This window comes from Diadema antillarum, unplaced genomic scaffold (genome assembly GCF_040938485.1).
Source record: "Diadema antillarum isolate AM-2024a unplaced genomic scaffold, OU_Dant_1.0 seq00001055_RagTag, whole genome shotgun sequence".
NCBI lineage: Eukaryota > Metazoa > Echinodermata > Echinoidea > Diadematoida > Diadematidae > Diadema > Diadema antillarum.
Window position 1 is genome coordinate 374,952 of NW_027271883.1, and position 17,032 is coordinate 391,983.

The following is a 17,032-nucleotide window of genomic DNA, read 5'->3' on the forward strand; positions in this document are numbered from 1 at the left end:
AATAATAATAAGAAGAAGAAGAAGAAGAAGAAAAAGAAAAAGAAGAATGACAATAACAATTGCTATCATTGTAACATTTAACATTTATGAACCGCTTAATATCATATTTCTAAGCGCTAAGAAAGTGAAAACAAAGAGAACTACATAATTATACATTGTAACTATATTTAGACAATAGCGACAAAACTTGCAACTAATGCTGCTATATACGGGTAAACTTACACTTCTAAAACTGCCTAAAAGGATGTTTCATTTATTCGAAACGTCAGGACTTATTGTAAGCCTTCTCACATGAATATGTGATTTGCGTCAGTGGATGCGTGTGTGTGTGTGTGTATGTGTGTGTTGTGTGTGTGTGTGTGTGTGTGTGTGTGTGCGTGTGTGTGTGTGTGTATGCGTGTGTGTGTGTGTTTTAGGGTGTGCATGTATTCGTGTGTTTGCTTTTTTTTTCAAAGCTCTTGGTTTCAGCACTTGGTATGTAACGATCAACACGACACAGCGCATTAGACTTCGCACTTTGACCTGGGCAAATGCACCTGTCGTGTTTAGATGCAGATATAGCACGAAAGAGAGAGAGAGAGAGAGACAGAGAGAGAGAGAGAGAGAGAGAGAGAGAGAGAGAGAGGAAGAGTTTGGTGGATACTGTTTAAAGCAGGTTTGGTTTAGTGGTCATAAGAATAACCTTGAAGTTAGTGGCGTGTTCTGTGCCAGTTGTTCTGCAGGAGCATTTTGTGCCATCGCCAGCGTTTCCACGACTTGAAAAATCACGATGGATCGAAGTATCACGTCCGATTTCCATAACAGGGTGAGTTCTATAGATCGCTTGATCAACTCTGAACAATATTTGTATCACTTTTGTGATTGAAAGGACACTCTCAGATGCACGCAGTATCAACAAGAGTCGGTAGTAATCCTACTCTGCCTTCATCAGCCATATACATATGTTGTAATAAGTAGACCCTGCCTGCTAGCGCTGTCTATAGCACTATGTAAGAATAATCTTTGGATATGTGTACGTCTCCTGAAAGGCTGTTCAGGTGTCATAACTTCAATTTTTGCGAACATAGGCTCCTACACCATGATGTGACTTACGGTTATAGCAAAAGTTTATGAGCATGAAAGACATTGATCGTTCTCACGTCGTTATGCTCTGCCGTACTAGTGATTTATATATTATAGAAAATAGTTAATCTTCAAGTTCGAGAATTATTATTCATTTAGAAGTAAGACTGCGAAATTAGTTTGCTGACGGTGATAGAGCAAGCTTGCGTGCCAGTATAACGGCGCTGACTCCTATACAGCTCGGACACCAAAAGTCAGTATACAGGGCTTATACCTGCAGATAGTATACTTTGCTTTCTATCGGCAATTCGTCATAATCTAATCTTTAAGCGATACGCGGAATATCCTTGTTAATTGCCTTTCCAAACATACATGTACATGTATATAGAATTTGCCAACTTATCGCACTCATTACAAAGCAATGACAGCTCTTTTTCAAGGTTTTATATAAAGATATGCACTCGAGTATAGAGAAATTCATTTGTTATGACGTTGTGAGAAAAAACCCAAATATGTCAAATATGACATGTCTATTTTACAATCAATCAATCAATCAATCAATCAATCAAGCAATCAATCAATCAATCGATCAATCTACCAATCAATCATTCTCAATCAATCAATCAATCAATTAATTAATCAATCAATCAATCAATCAATCAATCAATCAATCAATCAATCAATCAATCTCAATCAATCAATCTATGTATGTATCTATTTATCTATCTATCTATATATCTACCTATCTATCTATCTATCTATCTATATATATATATATCTATGTCTACCTATATATTCATTTATGATTATATACTGTCTATCTTTATATCTAAACTGACGTAAATATTAAATGTAACTTTTTTTTTACTTTCACCGTTGAAACGGAATCAACTGCACCAAAGATCTTTGACATCATTCCCACCAGGAATTTTTACAGGATGATCTACGTTTTTTCTTACTAATTTGGGTTAACGAATAGCGCTGACACCTGTAATTTGTCTTTTTTAATGCATAGCTCTGGTACTCGGGACCTGTGGTCCAGCTATCTTCAAACTTTTTGTTAAACAGAGATACAGAGAGGGGAAAAAACACGGGATAAAGACTGCTAAGCCAATTCAGGAAAATCAGGGTATCACATGTCACATGACACACCCATTGAGTATACAGCGGTGTTATCAGGCGAACCACTATATTAGCGGGAAGGATTATTATAGTTTATCAAATAGCCGCTATTGTCTACGTGTTACTCTCATTCCCACTTAGCTGACTGATGTTTGTCTTCGTCAAAAGCTGTTTGTCTATCCGTCTGTCAAACACCCGTGAAAAAAAAAATAATACATTGTACCTTGTATGCAGTCATCAAGATTAACCGAAGAGTTTGTAATAGTATGGACAGACAGCTCCTCACGGGGAAAACAGTGTCAAATTTTACCCTCATCACTGGAGACGAAATTGATGGTTATGTCCATGTATTTATGATTATAAGTACATGTATTATATATATATATATATATATATATATAAAAGAGGGAAATATTCTGATGGATATTTTGTAGGTAGTGCAGACTTCGAACTTCGCACCCATATGAAAATCATTGATCGCTTTGATCGTTGACTTTGTACGCCCAGGCAAACTTACAAAGTCCATGTAAACACGAAGACCTTTTGAAATCAGTGTGAAGGGGAGAATTTTATAGACAAGTGCTCAATAAGCTGGATATTATTGTTCCTTCTGCTATCCAGACACAATTAATCATATTTACCTGTAAAATTGCAATTATCCTATACATTATACTTCATTATTTTCTATTCTGTCACGTATACGCCATTTTCGCTGACAAAGCACCGATTTGATTCCTGTCGAGTGATATAGGGATCTAACAGCGGGAAGGGGAAAGAGAAATCCTGTCTCTCTATATTATACAGCTCATCAACTACTCAGCCTCATGTCTTCTTCACTTAAAAAGAATTTATTTTTGTAAAGTATATGATCTCTCCGAATCATGTGCTAAAACTTTCACTTTCTTCGTTTTTCCTGTCTCCTATAGCTTCATCCCTCTCGATATCCATCTAGCCTTGTAGGCCTTATATACTCATTGAGTAAAACTTCAGAGTGGAAGCACTCACGTAAAGTTGATTTCATTTTATTCGGAGGTTTTGAGTTCGAATACCGGCAAGTGCCAGTATTCGTTGTCATTCTTATGGTAAATGTTTTACCCACGCCATTCTCAGCACTGGGGCATTTGGGTAATAGGGTGCTCTGATGTTACACTTACCACTGCTTACAGTGCTAACAACGAAGAGGCCACAATGAATAAGATATGGCCATCGTAATGACCATATTGTTATTTGAAAAGAAACATTGTTTTTTGGTTTTGCATTGTTTTTGAAAGTTTGCCAAAGCTGATATCTAATATCTGCCGGATCCATTGTAACCATGGTAACCGTTATGTCATGTCAACAGGTGAAAAGTGTCCTGGAGTTGGAGAGGGAGCAGCAAAGCCTCTACTCCAGCCTCAAGAAGTATGCGGAGTAAGTATCGCTCAGACGGCTTCCTGTGGTGTTTTTAATTCAGACGCTTAAACCGTTGTTGTACAATACGATTACAACTGGCCAGTTCTGATATTACGAATGTTCGTTTTGTTTAATACACATTGTATACTTTGTGAATTTTCACTTTTTTCTTTGTAATGGTTATTTCGTGTTTTTTTTCTTTGCATTCTCTTCATTGTATGATTTTTATGTTTTGTTATCATTTCACGGCCTTGCTGAAAAACAGCTTACAGTTGATAGCAACCAAGCTTTTTACCGTGGTTAAATAAATAAACTCAAACTCAAACTCAATATTTTTTTTTTTTCAAAAAATAATTTTGTGACACACAATTATTTTAAGGACTACACGAGGGTAACAGGAATGGATGGAAACTGTGCGGATAAAAAGGGAATGATTCACCGAGATTGCACAAGCTAGTACCATAATAACTTATCTTGTAAGTTCTGGGTAGACATGTGGAAACGCACTTGTCCAAGAGGAGTAGAGCGATGCTGACAGGGGTCATGACAATGACAGGGCCCTCTAGAAGAAATGAACTACTACGCTGACGGGGTTACCTCGGCTGAGTAAGTCCAGTTTTGTTGCAAATTGGAATTTTACTCTAGTTGTTGTCGTCTTTGTTCTTTTGTTCTTCATTCTGTTTTTCTTCTTCTTCTTCTTCTTCTTCTTCTGCTTCTATACATTTTGTTATTATCATTGTTATTATCATTCTTATTGGTGTTATCATCATAATTGTTATGAGCATTATCATTATTATCTTTATCGTCATCATCATTTATCAACATCATTATTCGTATTTCTTAATGATGATAATAATGATAATAATAACAATAATAAAAATAATAATAATAATAATAATAATGATAATGATAATAGTAATAACAATAATAATAATAATAATAATAATAATAATAATAATAATAATAATAATAAAAATAATAATAATGATAATAATAAGGTCTTCTCTACCCAGGGTAGCTTCTTTAGTGTTGCATCTGTTCTACCAGAGGGCCCTACCATTATTATTACCCCTGCGTTGCCAGGTACCCATTCATACACCTGGGTCGAAAGGGACGCGTGATGCGTAAAAACATAATTGTCCAAGGACGCAAGCTCTGGGCTAGAATCGAGCTCGGGTCCTCCGATTGGGAGTCGGGAGTCTTATCCATTATTATTATCACAAACTTTACATCCAGGGACCGCGATGTTGCCGCACTAGTAAACGCCATGCGTGATCTTCTGGTTTCGCCGGATCGCGCCGCGCTGTTCGACGACATCCGCCCCTTCGTGTCTGTCAACCAGCAGGTTGAGTATAACAACCTCTGCCCCGTTCCTCCGAGGTAAATCACATCTTTTAGACACTCTCTCCATTACACGTCGATCCTTTTCACCCCCATCAACGCTAAGTGTCTAACGCTACTGTGCATGTAAATAATCTCAGTTGCAATTGTTAAAGGACATTTTACCAGATGAGTCAAAAGGATGGTGCAGTTTTGGTTGAGATGGGGCGTTAGGTTTCCAACGTTTTTAGATGAGGATTTTTTTTTTTTTAGATAATGAAAACTCTAATGGGATATGAAAGAGCATATAATTTTAAGAGGAAGTCAAAGTTTATTTGATGAAAATTGGTTTTGAAATGGCTGAGATATCCCAAAGAAATCATTCCTAATAGAATGTGGGATCCACCTTTAATTAGGATTGCTTTATTTTACTTTGTTTTTGAATATCTTCGCCATTTCAAAACAGATTTTTATCTAATAAAATTCGAATTTCTCATAGAAGTATTATGCTCTTTAACATTTCATAAAGGGGCTTTTGATCATATCGCAAAAAGTTAAAAGCTGAATCCACACCTTAGCCAATTATACTATACCATCCCTTTAAAAATTAATCTGCAAAGAAAGAGAAAAGTTTTACAAGCACAACAATGAAAGTTTAGCTGTATTCTTTAAACTTTACTGCGTGTTATTCACACTGTAACGTAATTAGTTTTATGATTGTTCTGATTATAGGTTCAACCTTTACACAATTTTCTGATTTTGAGATAAAAGAAAAAGAAATCAACGAACAGTTACTGCAACGTGTATATTTCAAGATTCTTTGATAAACAATAGATAGGACAAACTTGCAAATAAACCTAAATACCAATATGTTTTTTTTTTCACAAATGATGGAAAAGCACACATTCTGAATCACTTTATATCCACTATTCATGGTAAAACTCCTTTGCTGATTCGTGTATGTGATCAGTAGATTAGTCGTTTGTGCATACAGCATTTGTCTATCTGTTTATATTGTGCTTTCCTTTTCTATTTGTATTGTCTTGTTCGTATTAAACAGTAAGAAGGCGAGAGTGGTACACATGACCCGGAGGGGGATGGACCCCCTTGGCTTTAGGTTCCGGGGAGGCCTAGAGCACGGGGTGGGGCTCTACATCTCTGAGGTCACGCCCGACTCGCAGGCAGACCAGAAGGGGATCAAGGTAGGAGCGGTGCTTTTCACTGGTCTCGGGGTTTCCAGTTTTTATCAGTGTGGTTTTTACGTAACTTTGATAGGTTTGGCGATCAGCAAAAATACAAACATTCTTGCAGAGTAACTCCTCACCAGGTTAAGTGTAATAGCTTGCTCTCTCTCTCTCTCTCTCTCTCTCGCACTCTCTCTCTGAAAAAAAGAGTGAAAATGTTCGTTTTCACTCATTTTGGAGTGACCTCAGGGATCACTCCAAAATCTTCGAGTGATCCCTGTGGTCACTCTAAATGAGTGAAAATGAACATTTTCACTAAAAATTCACTCCAATTTCAATTCAAATTCACCCTTTATTGTTATTCACTCCTTCGAGAAAGAACATTTTCACTCGATTTTTTTTTAGAGAGTGGGTGAAATAGATCAAAGAGAACAATGAACGGAACAGAGAAGAGCATGACAGAACGGTACAGTAAAGTTGTCATTCAAATCAGTTTTTCCCAATATCACATTTCTTTTTTTTTTGAACAGTTACTAAAGGAGATACAATGAACATACATACATGAAATTATCCGTTCAAAATCCTTGTATTATTGGAATTGAGAGAACTGTGTAAAAGGCAAGCTTGTGGAGATGTCATGGATGTAGGCCATGCAAAACAGATGTAGGCCTCTCAAATCCTTATAGATTGTACAATATCAGTAAATCAGTATACATGTAACGTCTTTTACTGATCCTCCTTCCCTTCCCGCCTCCCTGTCGATGCACATCTTTTCATACAATGTACTCCATATATATATATATATATATATATAAATATTATTAAACCCAACAACGTCAGTCTTTCATTTTAAACCTAGAAATGTATCTGCGCAATTCCGTTCCCATTTCACCCCAATTTAGCCGGGTGACGAAATACTGCAGGTCAATGGGTTTAACGTCTCCATGGTAACACACAACGAAGCGTTTGCAGCAATGAAACTCAAAAAGATGCTGACTCTGAAAGTGAAAAGTGAGTTTACAATATTTGACACTATCTGTTAGTACCTACAGTTTAAGCAGCTAGTAATTCGTAGGTGTAAAGCCAGAAAGAAAAAAACAAAACACCCCTCGATGATTATCTCCGACAGAACCATGCAAAGAAATATAAACGCGTTCAACTGTCGAACAAAGGTGCAACAATTGTCTACTTCGCTTTATTTGTTTATTTGTTTATTTTTGGTCATTGTACTATTTTAACAACATTTTTTCATACCAACGTACAGATGGTAAAAGAAGGAAGTTTCGTAAAGTCATCGGATTTGATGATATAAGTAATATATTTTTGTTTGTATGCATAATAAACATACACATTGATTTTATATGGGTATATAAATGAGAAACTCAATACACTGATAATAAGAAGCGTATATGACACGCACACACACACACACACACACATTATTACACACACACACACACACACTTATTATATGCATTAACCTTCAAAGCACCGCATTAAAAGAGCGAAATATATAGAAATAAATGACAGTAGACTTTAATGGAGAGAATGGGAGACAATGGTAGATGAAAAGTGACAAAAACAGCTTATCATTGATGAAGGCTTTCATGTTCGTGTTTGTTTGTTTGTTTATTTCCGTGTTTGTTTTTTTTCCCCTCAAGGCATCGGGCTTGTGCCCATCAAAGACAAGAGTGAGAGCGCCATCTCGTGGCAGTTCGTGGAGAGTGGCAAAGAAACGACTGTAAGTCCTTTTCATTATACCTATTAGCGTGTTTAAACTCTTTACATCTCTCTCTCTCCGTCTCATAATTGTTCGTTTTTTAGCTCTGTTCCTTCTTCTCTTCTTTCTTCTCTTTTCTCCCCTCCCTCTCTTTCCACAGGAGAGAGAAATTTCAAATACAATATATGTATGAATCTATAATGGCCAAATAAGTGTGTGTGTGTTTGTGTGTGTGTGTGTGTGTGTGTGTATGTGGAGGCCAATCAAGAATGTAATGGTAAGTACACAACCAAAGCTCTTTTTTTTCCTCTTACTTGCGCTTTGCATTGCTGAGGTGAAGTAGCAATGAGCAACATGCATAATTTATACTCAATCATTGTGATTATGCGTATATTGTGTGGATTCATGTGGATTTTATGTGAGAGTGTATGAATCTGTGTCTGTCAGGACTAATTTGATGAATTTCATGGCTACCAAGTGAACCAAACCCATTTTCCGGATGCAGAAACAGGGCCCTACCACTACAACGGCCGTCGACCCCAACCGCAACATCGTTGCCACGGAGCGCACCATCTTCGTTAACCTGGAGGAGGGGGAGAGACTTGGGTGTGGTATCAGCAGCGGAAGGATGAATCGACCCGGCATCTTCATCCACAAGGTCAACCCGGGAACGCTGGCCGAGAAACTGGGATTCCAGGTTATTTTATTAAACAGTCTATATGCTCAAATTCTAGTCAGTGATTGGTCACAATGTATTCACGTGACTGCTGCACAAATTAAGGATTGAAGTCGTTACATCGCATACTCGCGAGCAGTGACGTCACGACAGAAAATATCATGCCATAGTTTGAGTGACTGCCGACAGGCAATGACGGGGCTAAAATGAAAGGGCTATTTCGAAAGATAGACCTACACTGCAAGCAGCTGTCTATTGTTGTAATGCAACACTAATTCTTGACAGTCCCATGGGATTTAACAGCTGTTCTAGTCTCCAGCAGACTCCTTTTAGTCCAGGGACATTTATCTAACTCATTGAAGTCAAACGTTTATTTTTTTTTTTTCATGCCCGTCACTGTACTGGAATAGATACTGAAATACTGAAATGTAAAGGCATCTCCTGCTATCTAATGCGAGTCACTAACCTCCAATGTCAACATCCCCTCAGCTATATTGGGATCCTCGAGATAGAGTTGTCAGCAGATCCTCGTGTTAATATGAGGTCAACGCAATGAAGTGGAAGCGATGACAGATTTAAAAACATCAGAGTATAATGATCAAATATACTTAGATTATCTCTATAAAGAGATAAACGAGAAAGTCTAGAATTAATAGACGAATACACAAACAGAAGGGTGTATATACAAGCAGGAAGATCTGGAGGAGATGGGGGAGGTTTATATAAAATGTAAAATGTATTCGTTTATGTAAAATAATTGTGGTTTCTTTATTAATACGCTTATTAATTCTTCGCACGTATGTTACAATATATCAATTCATTCAATCATTCATTCTTTCTTTTATCTATTTATTCATATATTTGTTCAATTAACTGATAATGTTTTCAACTGATTGATTAACATCAAGTAATTTCGTTTCTTCTAATCGTATATAAATGCATACATAATATCACAAATATGCTTGCATATGCCATGCACAGGTGGGTGACGAGATAACTGCAGTAAATGACACCAGTTTCCGGGACATCTCTCACGCCGAAGCTCTGGTGGCGCTGAAGAGCAGCACCCACCTCAACATCGTGCTCCGATCTTGGCAGGTGCGACACTATGTGTACAAAATGTGTTTCGTCGTTACTCCTCTCCGATCAAATCAGAAAATAATCGCAGAATCTAGAAGTCATTTCTTTGATTTAATACATGTAGGCTACTTTCGAATGCCGCACCCCATAAGTTGTTGTTGTTGTTGTTATTGTTGGGGTTTTTCCTTACCGATTTTAAGTTCGTCTTGAATTCTATTAAAGATTCCTTTGAGTTGAGAAACAGAGTTGTAGAGATTTTGATATGTTAATTTTCTCTATATTCTTTGTCTAGATGCCATATGACTAGTCTGCAAGCAATTTCAATGTTTTAAATGCCCTATTTGCATGGAAAGTCAAAGCTTAAAAAGACATAACGTACTTGCAGGGCAGTGTCTGTGTAATTTATTTCTTGTGGGGATACAATGAATGCCCCAGCTTTGCCATGCCATGAATTTCCGCAATTTCCGTTTATTATTGTCGTGTAAAATTCATAATTATCTCGGAAGAACTTTGAACAAGTTTCTGCGCCATTTTTTAAATTCGAGTTGCCTTTCTCTGTCATTAAAATCTGAAATTTCCAAAGGGAGGGTAAATGTCCCAGACCCCCCCCCCCCTCATGCTGTGTACGTTGCAATTGATATATTCCTTTTTATTTGATGGCAGCAAGCAAATGAAAATGACCCTTAAGTTAAAAGATTCACCCTAAAACAAGCCAAAACATAAGATAAAAGAGTGACAATGCAATAGCTGAAACTATAACCATTCTATAAAGAATATAATCACAGAGGATGGAGGTCACATTCAATAAAGCTGCTAGCTCAGAAAGTAGAAAGTATTATTAAATTAGTATCCTATGGATTCTGATTACAGGAAGACGCCATACAAATAACTCCCCAATACCAGCCCACGAAGGATGAACCGGAGACTGCTAGAAACGCGGAGTGGGTGTCTGCGAGTAAAGACGTCCCCAGCGGTTTGGAGGTTGGCTCTCATTGGTCATTTTACAAACCAATCAGTGATGATGATACTGTAAGTGGGCGAACAGAATGATAAAGTCCTCCCCACCACTCATATCATCCTCCCCTTTATGGCAGCAGAAGGCAGTTAGTGGTCAGTGCTTCTTTCATCCCCGCTTAAACCTTGTCAAAATCGCCACTTCAAAATACCATCTGCATATGAATTATGTGAAACCACCTTACTGATGGTGAATAATCTAGTGAAGAAGAGTCATTTGTTTAGTGTTGGTTAAAACCGCATTACCTCTTCAGTTCGTTTCAAAGTGTCTGAATTACTAACTGAGGAAAAACGTCATGGGACTATCGAAGATGCAATGCAGTCAGGTAGTGCTGAGTGGTTTGCAAGGAATGACGGTAAATTCCCTCTATAAAAATTGCAGGTATGTCCGTAAAACGCCTTCAACATGAGAGCTTGCACAGATTTTAAAATCGCTATATACCCTGACAAAAGCTTTACCGCTATACAATCTGTGCCCAACATATACGTAAACTTATTTTAATCATTTTAATTTTCATGTGTTGTGCATGCAAATGGCTTCCTGATATGATGAACCGAAATTTGGTTTTGCAATAACATGTTAATCCAATTATTATCTTTTAATATTCAGATGCGAGTGGCTGCTTGAAACGGTTTTTATCATTCTGTTCAACCGCTAACAATCATCACTGGCATCAATGACATATATTTTTTATTAACCGTATCTCTTATACTACCTGTTGTATCATTGAACACCTTAATTGAGTTTCCTTTCCTTACTCATAACAGAAATATGACGACTAAGCTTTAATTTTCAACTTAGAATTCAAGGAACACAAACTATTTACCCTCAGTATAGGCCGTCCAAGCAGAATAATGATGATAATTTGATTTTCTGAATGAAAAAAAAGTGATGTGGTTACCATAACCATGCACGTAATTGCTATTATGTTTGATTCATCGAAAAGAAAACGAATAAATTTAGAGAAAAAAAAAAAGACTCTATACGTCTTGTACTTTCGTCTCAGACATTGATATTGCTGGTACTTTGTTCCTGACTATAGGGCGATTTCAAACTGTAAGGCTGTATTTCTGTTGTGTTTGTTTTATTTACATACGCATCTCTCATGATAGTTAAATCTTATAAGGCTGTGCAATTTTTTCACGGAAGTTAATTCAAGTGACTATGCATTGTTTCATCTAGATTATGAAATTAGTTTTGAAGAAAGAAGGTGATTCAAGTGACTATGCCAGAAAAAAATGTAATAAGCTGAATGGAGTGACCAAGTTTATTACCAAGACAAAGTCAAGGTTTGACGAATCAGAACTCTCTTGTTTTTGTTTTTGTTTTGCATTTAGCTTGAAATTAAGCACATCTCCCGCCTTCCGTATATTCAACGTAATGGCTCCTGGCGAGATACACCTGTGAAAAAAGGTCTTCTATAGTTGTATACATTCTGTGGTCAAACTATACACAGATTTATACATTTTTTTCATGTGAATTAAACTCAGAAACCCGAGAAACCCGAGAAATCCGAGAAACCTGAGAAACCGCCCGTGAAATCTAAAGAAGATGAGAACTTACCGGAATGGTGGACCAAGGATCCCTACACTATGGTGGGTCGAGCTCATATTCTCTGCTTCGTCTCTTTCTCCTTCTTGGTCTTCTCCTCGTCCTCCTCCTTCTTCTCCTTCCTTCCCCTTCTTCTCCTCCAACTCTCTACCCCCGTTTCCTCCTCCTCCTACTTCTAGTCTTCATTCAGCTTCCAGATAAATCTCTTTTATTAGCCTCCTCATTTCTTGCCCCTATTCTTTTTTTCTATTATCATTATGTATGCATCAATTTTGTCTGACTTTTTTTTTGTGTGTGTATCTTTTTTTAGTCTAGTTGATGTCCCTGGGAGAACGTATGAAGCAATGTTGTTCAAAATTGTCAACAATTCCTCAAAGGATGAAAATCCCCCCATAGTTATCTTGAATATATTTGATTGGATATTAATTGTGTTGATATGCACTCTAATACATGCACTTTTCGAAATATGGTAGAGAGGAAACCATGAGGAGCCTCCAAAGTTCTTTGCACATAATATCGCAAAATGTAACGTGAGTCATTCACCCATTAAGCTTGATCATTATGACATGTCAATTCTGACAGGGCATGAAGAATCAAGTGATAGAGCATCGCGCTGTCAGTCACTGTTATATTATAATCCCCTGTTTCGTTCCATTGCACAATTAAGTTCACCACGAGGCAGATAGACGGACGAGAGCTGCGTTCCGTGGAGATTGTCAAGGACGGTCCGCTGGAGATGTTCCTCGAGGGGGGCGCCGGTACACCCCTAATGGGCAAGATAGTGATCGCAGAGATCATGGAAGAGGGTGCGGCCTTCAGAAATGGTACACCGCCTTTATTTTGTTCATGTGCGTCGTGCGGTGTTGAGGGTCATGCCTATATTACAATGTGACTATCATTCCCATTTCACTTTAATGGCGATTACACTGAAAGCTTAATTTTTACATATTATGTATTTACTTACTTTATAATATTATAATACCGCTCTTGTTTATTTACTACCGTAAATTATAATCAAACGAACGAAGTTCTCATTTGATGAAATTCTTACGTCTTGCTGTTATTATTGCAACTGATTGAGAAATTGACCAACATAGACGTAAATATTAACCTCGATTCAGGGCAATTTGTCAATAAGTCTTAATAAACTGCTCGATGTTTTAAAACATTGGAGTGGCATGTCGCTATAAGACTTATGATCCTTTTGACGATTATTTCTGTAGTAAAAAGTATTGATTTTTTTATTGCATATAAAGCATACCATAGTGTATATGGGAACACACAATAATGTCTCTTGAAGACGTAGTGCATGTGTTTTTCTAGGAAGCCTATACACTGCACTACGTTACAACGAGCACCTATCCTGGTTTAAAGTTTTGTATCGATTCAATCTATTTCAATACTATCTCAGGTAAAATCTTCATATGGGTATTATTAGCGGTTTCTAACTGGCTGTCATAATTGCTTACATTCTATTATTTCCTTGACTGCCTCTCAGGTACAATCTTTAAAGGTGATCAGATCTTGATGGTGGAAGGAAAGAAACTTATTGACGTCACACTGGAAGAAGCCCAGGAGACTTTCAAGAGTCATATGAAGGGCGCCCTCGATGTAAGTTTGTTCATAGTTTCGTAATCATAAATATTGCATTTTGTATTATTGCATTGTGCACCACTGAGTATATTGTGTAATAATTTTTTTTATTGCTGTTGCATTATCGGTTGTTGTTGTTTCAGATAATTGTCAGTAATTCCTTGTCTTGTTACCAGACAACTCTTCCTATTGAACAGAAATTGTTTTACGCCAGAGTTGTAAAGAATCGGTAGTTAGGTTTAGTGTAGGCGTATATTATGTTGTTTGCTTTGTTTGAATCATTTCCAGCTTCCTGTAAACGTACGCTGATCTGATATCAGACTTTCAATGACGACCATATTTGTTTATGCGGGTGCTGTTCGTTATTCCGAAGGTTCGCTATTCCGAAGGTTCGTTATTCCAAAGGGTCGTTAATCCGAAACACGCAAATTCCCTATATACCTATGCAGGTTCGTTAATCCGAAAATGAAAAAGGGTTCGTTAATCCGAAAATTCGTGGCGTTATTCCGAAGGTTCGTTATTCCGAAGATTGGTCAATCCGAAAATGAAATTCGGAACAACGAACCCTGGGAATAACGAATCTTAGGATTAAAGAGCCTTCGGAATAACGAACCTTCGGAAGAACGAGCTGTAACCGTTTATTCATGTATTTGTTTGTTTGTTTGTTTGGTTTTTGCATTTGCCTGTGTCCCAGGGATCAGAGAAGCTCAGACTCATCACCGCTATGGCACCAGCCAAGAATTACGAAGACGAAGTGTAAGTATTCTTCCGATTTGTCTCCGAAGAGTTCCAAATTCGACTTTCACTTAATCTTTCTAGCTGCCGAGCACTTAATCAATTCAATAAAGGTTAACATTGCTATAATAGTAGTTGTTTTCAACATTATTATCATCATTATGATATGGCATCATATTTTTATCTTATGCTTGTAAATGTATCTATAAGTCGTATAATCAATGTACAGTGATAATAATGTACATATATGTCATAATTCATATACATTATGTACATATATATGTATATACATATATTATATATATGCATATATATATATATATATATATATATATTTCATGCACTATTTAAAATTTTCATTTGTTCATACTGTAGGACTTTCTTTTAGACGACGTCGACGAGCCATTAGCTGTATCACCACCTCTACGATCTTGGTGTGAATGAAATCGAAACTTCATCTCATGACCTGAAGCAATGGCCATCGCCTCACAGTTTTACTGGAGCAGTCTTTGACTGTCCGGATTTCAATTTTCAAGCTTGTACAGAAGCATGTGATTTTATCACAATTATACAAACGCCATGATGCTAATCACACGATTACACTATATTGCGCAGTATAATATGATGTTACGATAATTGCACCCGTGTATAGCATATAACACCGAAAAGCATTTTCTATGGTTGACATTCCCAACAAAGTTGAGCGGGAGGGAGGGGGGGTGAGGAAAATTTTTTTACGTGCGAAAGATTAACCATGCGTCGTTAGCCTTCAATATAAAAAATATAACTCTTGGCAGAAATTATAATGTCTTCGCTCAGCTAATAGTTGAGATATCAAAGATGCCCTTAAGCCGTCACTGTCTACTACTAGTAACTGTTGAATGCTTGATAAGATGAACAACGCTAATTGATGTATGGTCGAAATGATCAAAATTTCGTTCAAAATCAATGCGCTGCTGTTTATGAAAATGACCCATCTCCACGGAGGTTCACTTGTTATAGTAATATTTTTCATAAACTTAAAGGAGATTGGTTGAGTTAAAACCCAATTTGCGTAGTCCATCGAGTACATTACATAGCAGGAGAGTTCTGCTCTCTTTCAATAGCGCCCCCAAGAACGGAACTTGGAAAATGCGAAAAAGCACTGTTTGCCGAATTTTCAATATGAGAGCAATTTTCTCTGTACTCACTTCCCTTAAAGAATCAGAGGATGACTGCGTAAACGTTCGTATATATATTAGCAAGGATGTTTTTCAGTGTAATGACGTTGATCGTACGATCAGTCAAGACTTTGGTATGGGAGGCTAGACAGAAAACGATTGCGTAATTGAATTACATAATGGATTTTCTTTAGCAAAGATCATTAACCAAAACGCTATATTTTAAACGCGCATTCTGCTTCGTTGTTTTCAATGTTTGTTTTACAAAGTAATGATAATGAAAGTTAACCTTCATATGCACTCGAAGATGTATTTCCAATAAATAGAGGTACATTTCAAATCGACATTTCTTTGCCGTTTTAGATTGTGTCCATGATTTTAGTATCTCTCGCGCGTACACGCCTGTAAATACACTGTATCATAATGGCATGCGTGTAAACAAGCGCGTCTCAGTGCACACGACGAACACTCGGACGAACTCGCGTGCCCGTGAACAAACAACATATTACAAAATCAACACACAGGTGTAGACTTTACTATAACAAACAAAACATAACGTAACTGACAGATTACACGTTGTCGGTGAGGTGTCTTAGTTCTGTTTAGTGTGCGTGTGCGTCCGTGTCAACAATTTGTAGACTTGATACTGCTTGTCACCAATTACTAGCTTAAAACTCAATTTTTACTTGCATGACAGGATACGTTGCGGACATAACTCTTACATGTAACGTGGTGGGCTTATGATCTGGACCTTTGGACGGACCCGGACACTCATGCATACTTTAGAAAGCAGTCACACAGAAAGAGACTTGATGAAACTCCAAAAAAGAGGATGAAGGGGAATTTTATTGGTTTTAGGGATATTTAGGACAATCCTCTTTTTTTTTTATCGGATGTACAAAACTCGTGAGAGGTCAGTTGACATTCTGTGCATGTCAGTCTGGAGAAGACAGCCAGGATTTTACCTTCTGTATTTTGCTTGTTGCACGGATGTTCCTTCGATTTCTATCAGGCTAGACACAATATATAGTTCATTCCATCGCACGGGTATTACAACATTGTATACTTCTATGGGGAAAGAAATATCATAATATGATGCTATACACTGCGACAACCATTCAATCACTTGATCTCGACTAGCTGCCGATATGCGACGAACTCCACGAGTAATTCCCGGTCTCTGCCCGCCTCTATACCCACGTCCATCACCGTCACTTTATCCACAGCCCTGAATGACCAGTCTTGACACTTACCCACATGTACATGGCGCACCTGTCACATCGGATATGACGTCACAATAAAACACATTGTACTTAAAGGGTGTGTACAGTTCTGGTCGAGGTGAGGTAGCTTTTAACATTTTGCGGGATAGTCAGAAACCACTCTATGAGATGTCAAAGAGCATGCAATTCTAAAAGGTAT

The 17,032-nt window shown here is 37.4% G+C and overlaps 1 protein-coding gene across 2 annotated transcripts; it reads left to right on the forward strand.

The window, feature by feature from the left end:
• Positions 1-670: 670 nt before the first annotated feature.
• On the forward strand, positions 671-15,148 carry LOC139743175 (harmonin-like). Of its 2 annotated transcripts, none has more exons than XM_071653681.1 (14): positions 671-805; positions 3,527-3,594; positions 4,813-4,956; positions 5,957-6,098; positions 6,983-7,091; positions 7,742-7,821; positions 8,306-8,497; positions 9,458-9,574; positions 10,427-10,537; positions 12,062-12,166; positions 12,790-12,946; positions 13,621-13,733; positions 14,410-14,471; positions 14,826-15,148. In XM_071653681.1, the coding sequence occupies exons 1-14, from the start codon at positions 770-772 to the stop codon at positions 14,836-14,838; spliced, it is 1,449 nt and encodes a 482-aa protein (XP_071509782.1). In that variant the 5' UTR covers positions 671-769; the 3' UTR covers positions 14,839-15,148. The 2 variants fall into 2 exon arrangements, with proteins under 2 accessions (XP_071509782.1, XP_071509783.1); XM_071653682.1 differs by having other exon boundaries at positions 8,312-8,497.
• The last annotated feature ends 1,884 nt before the right edge of the window (positions 15,149-17,032 follow it).

Excerpts from the sequence above, each read along its gene's own strand:
- LOC139743175 (XM_071653681.1), top strand. The coding sequence starts at position 770 with ATGGATCGAAGTATCACGTCCGATTTCCATAACAGG. Across the intron at positions 806-3,526 it reads CGTCCGATTTCCATAACAGG|GTGAAAAGTGTCCTGGAGTT; the intron begins GTGAGTTCTATA and ends TCATGTCAACAG. Across the intron at positions 12,167-12,789 it reads CCAAGGATCCCTACACTATG|TTCACCACGAGGCAGATAGA; the intron begins GTGGGTCGAGCT and ends TGCACAATTAAG.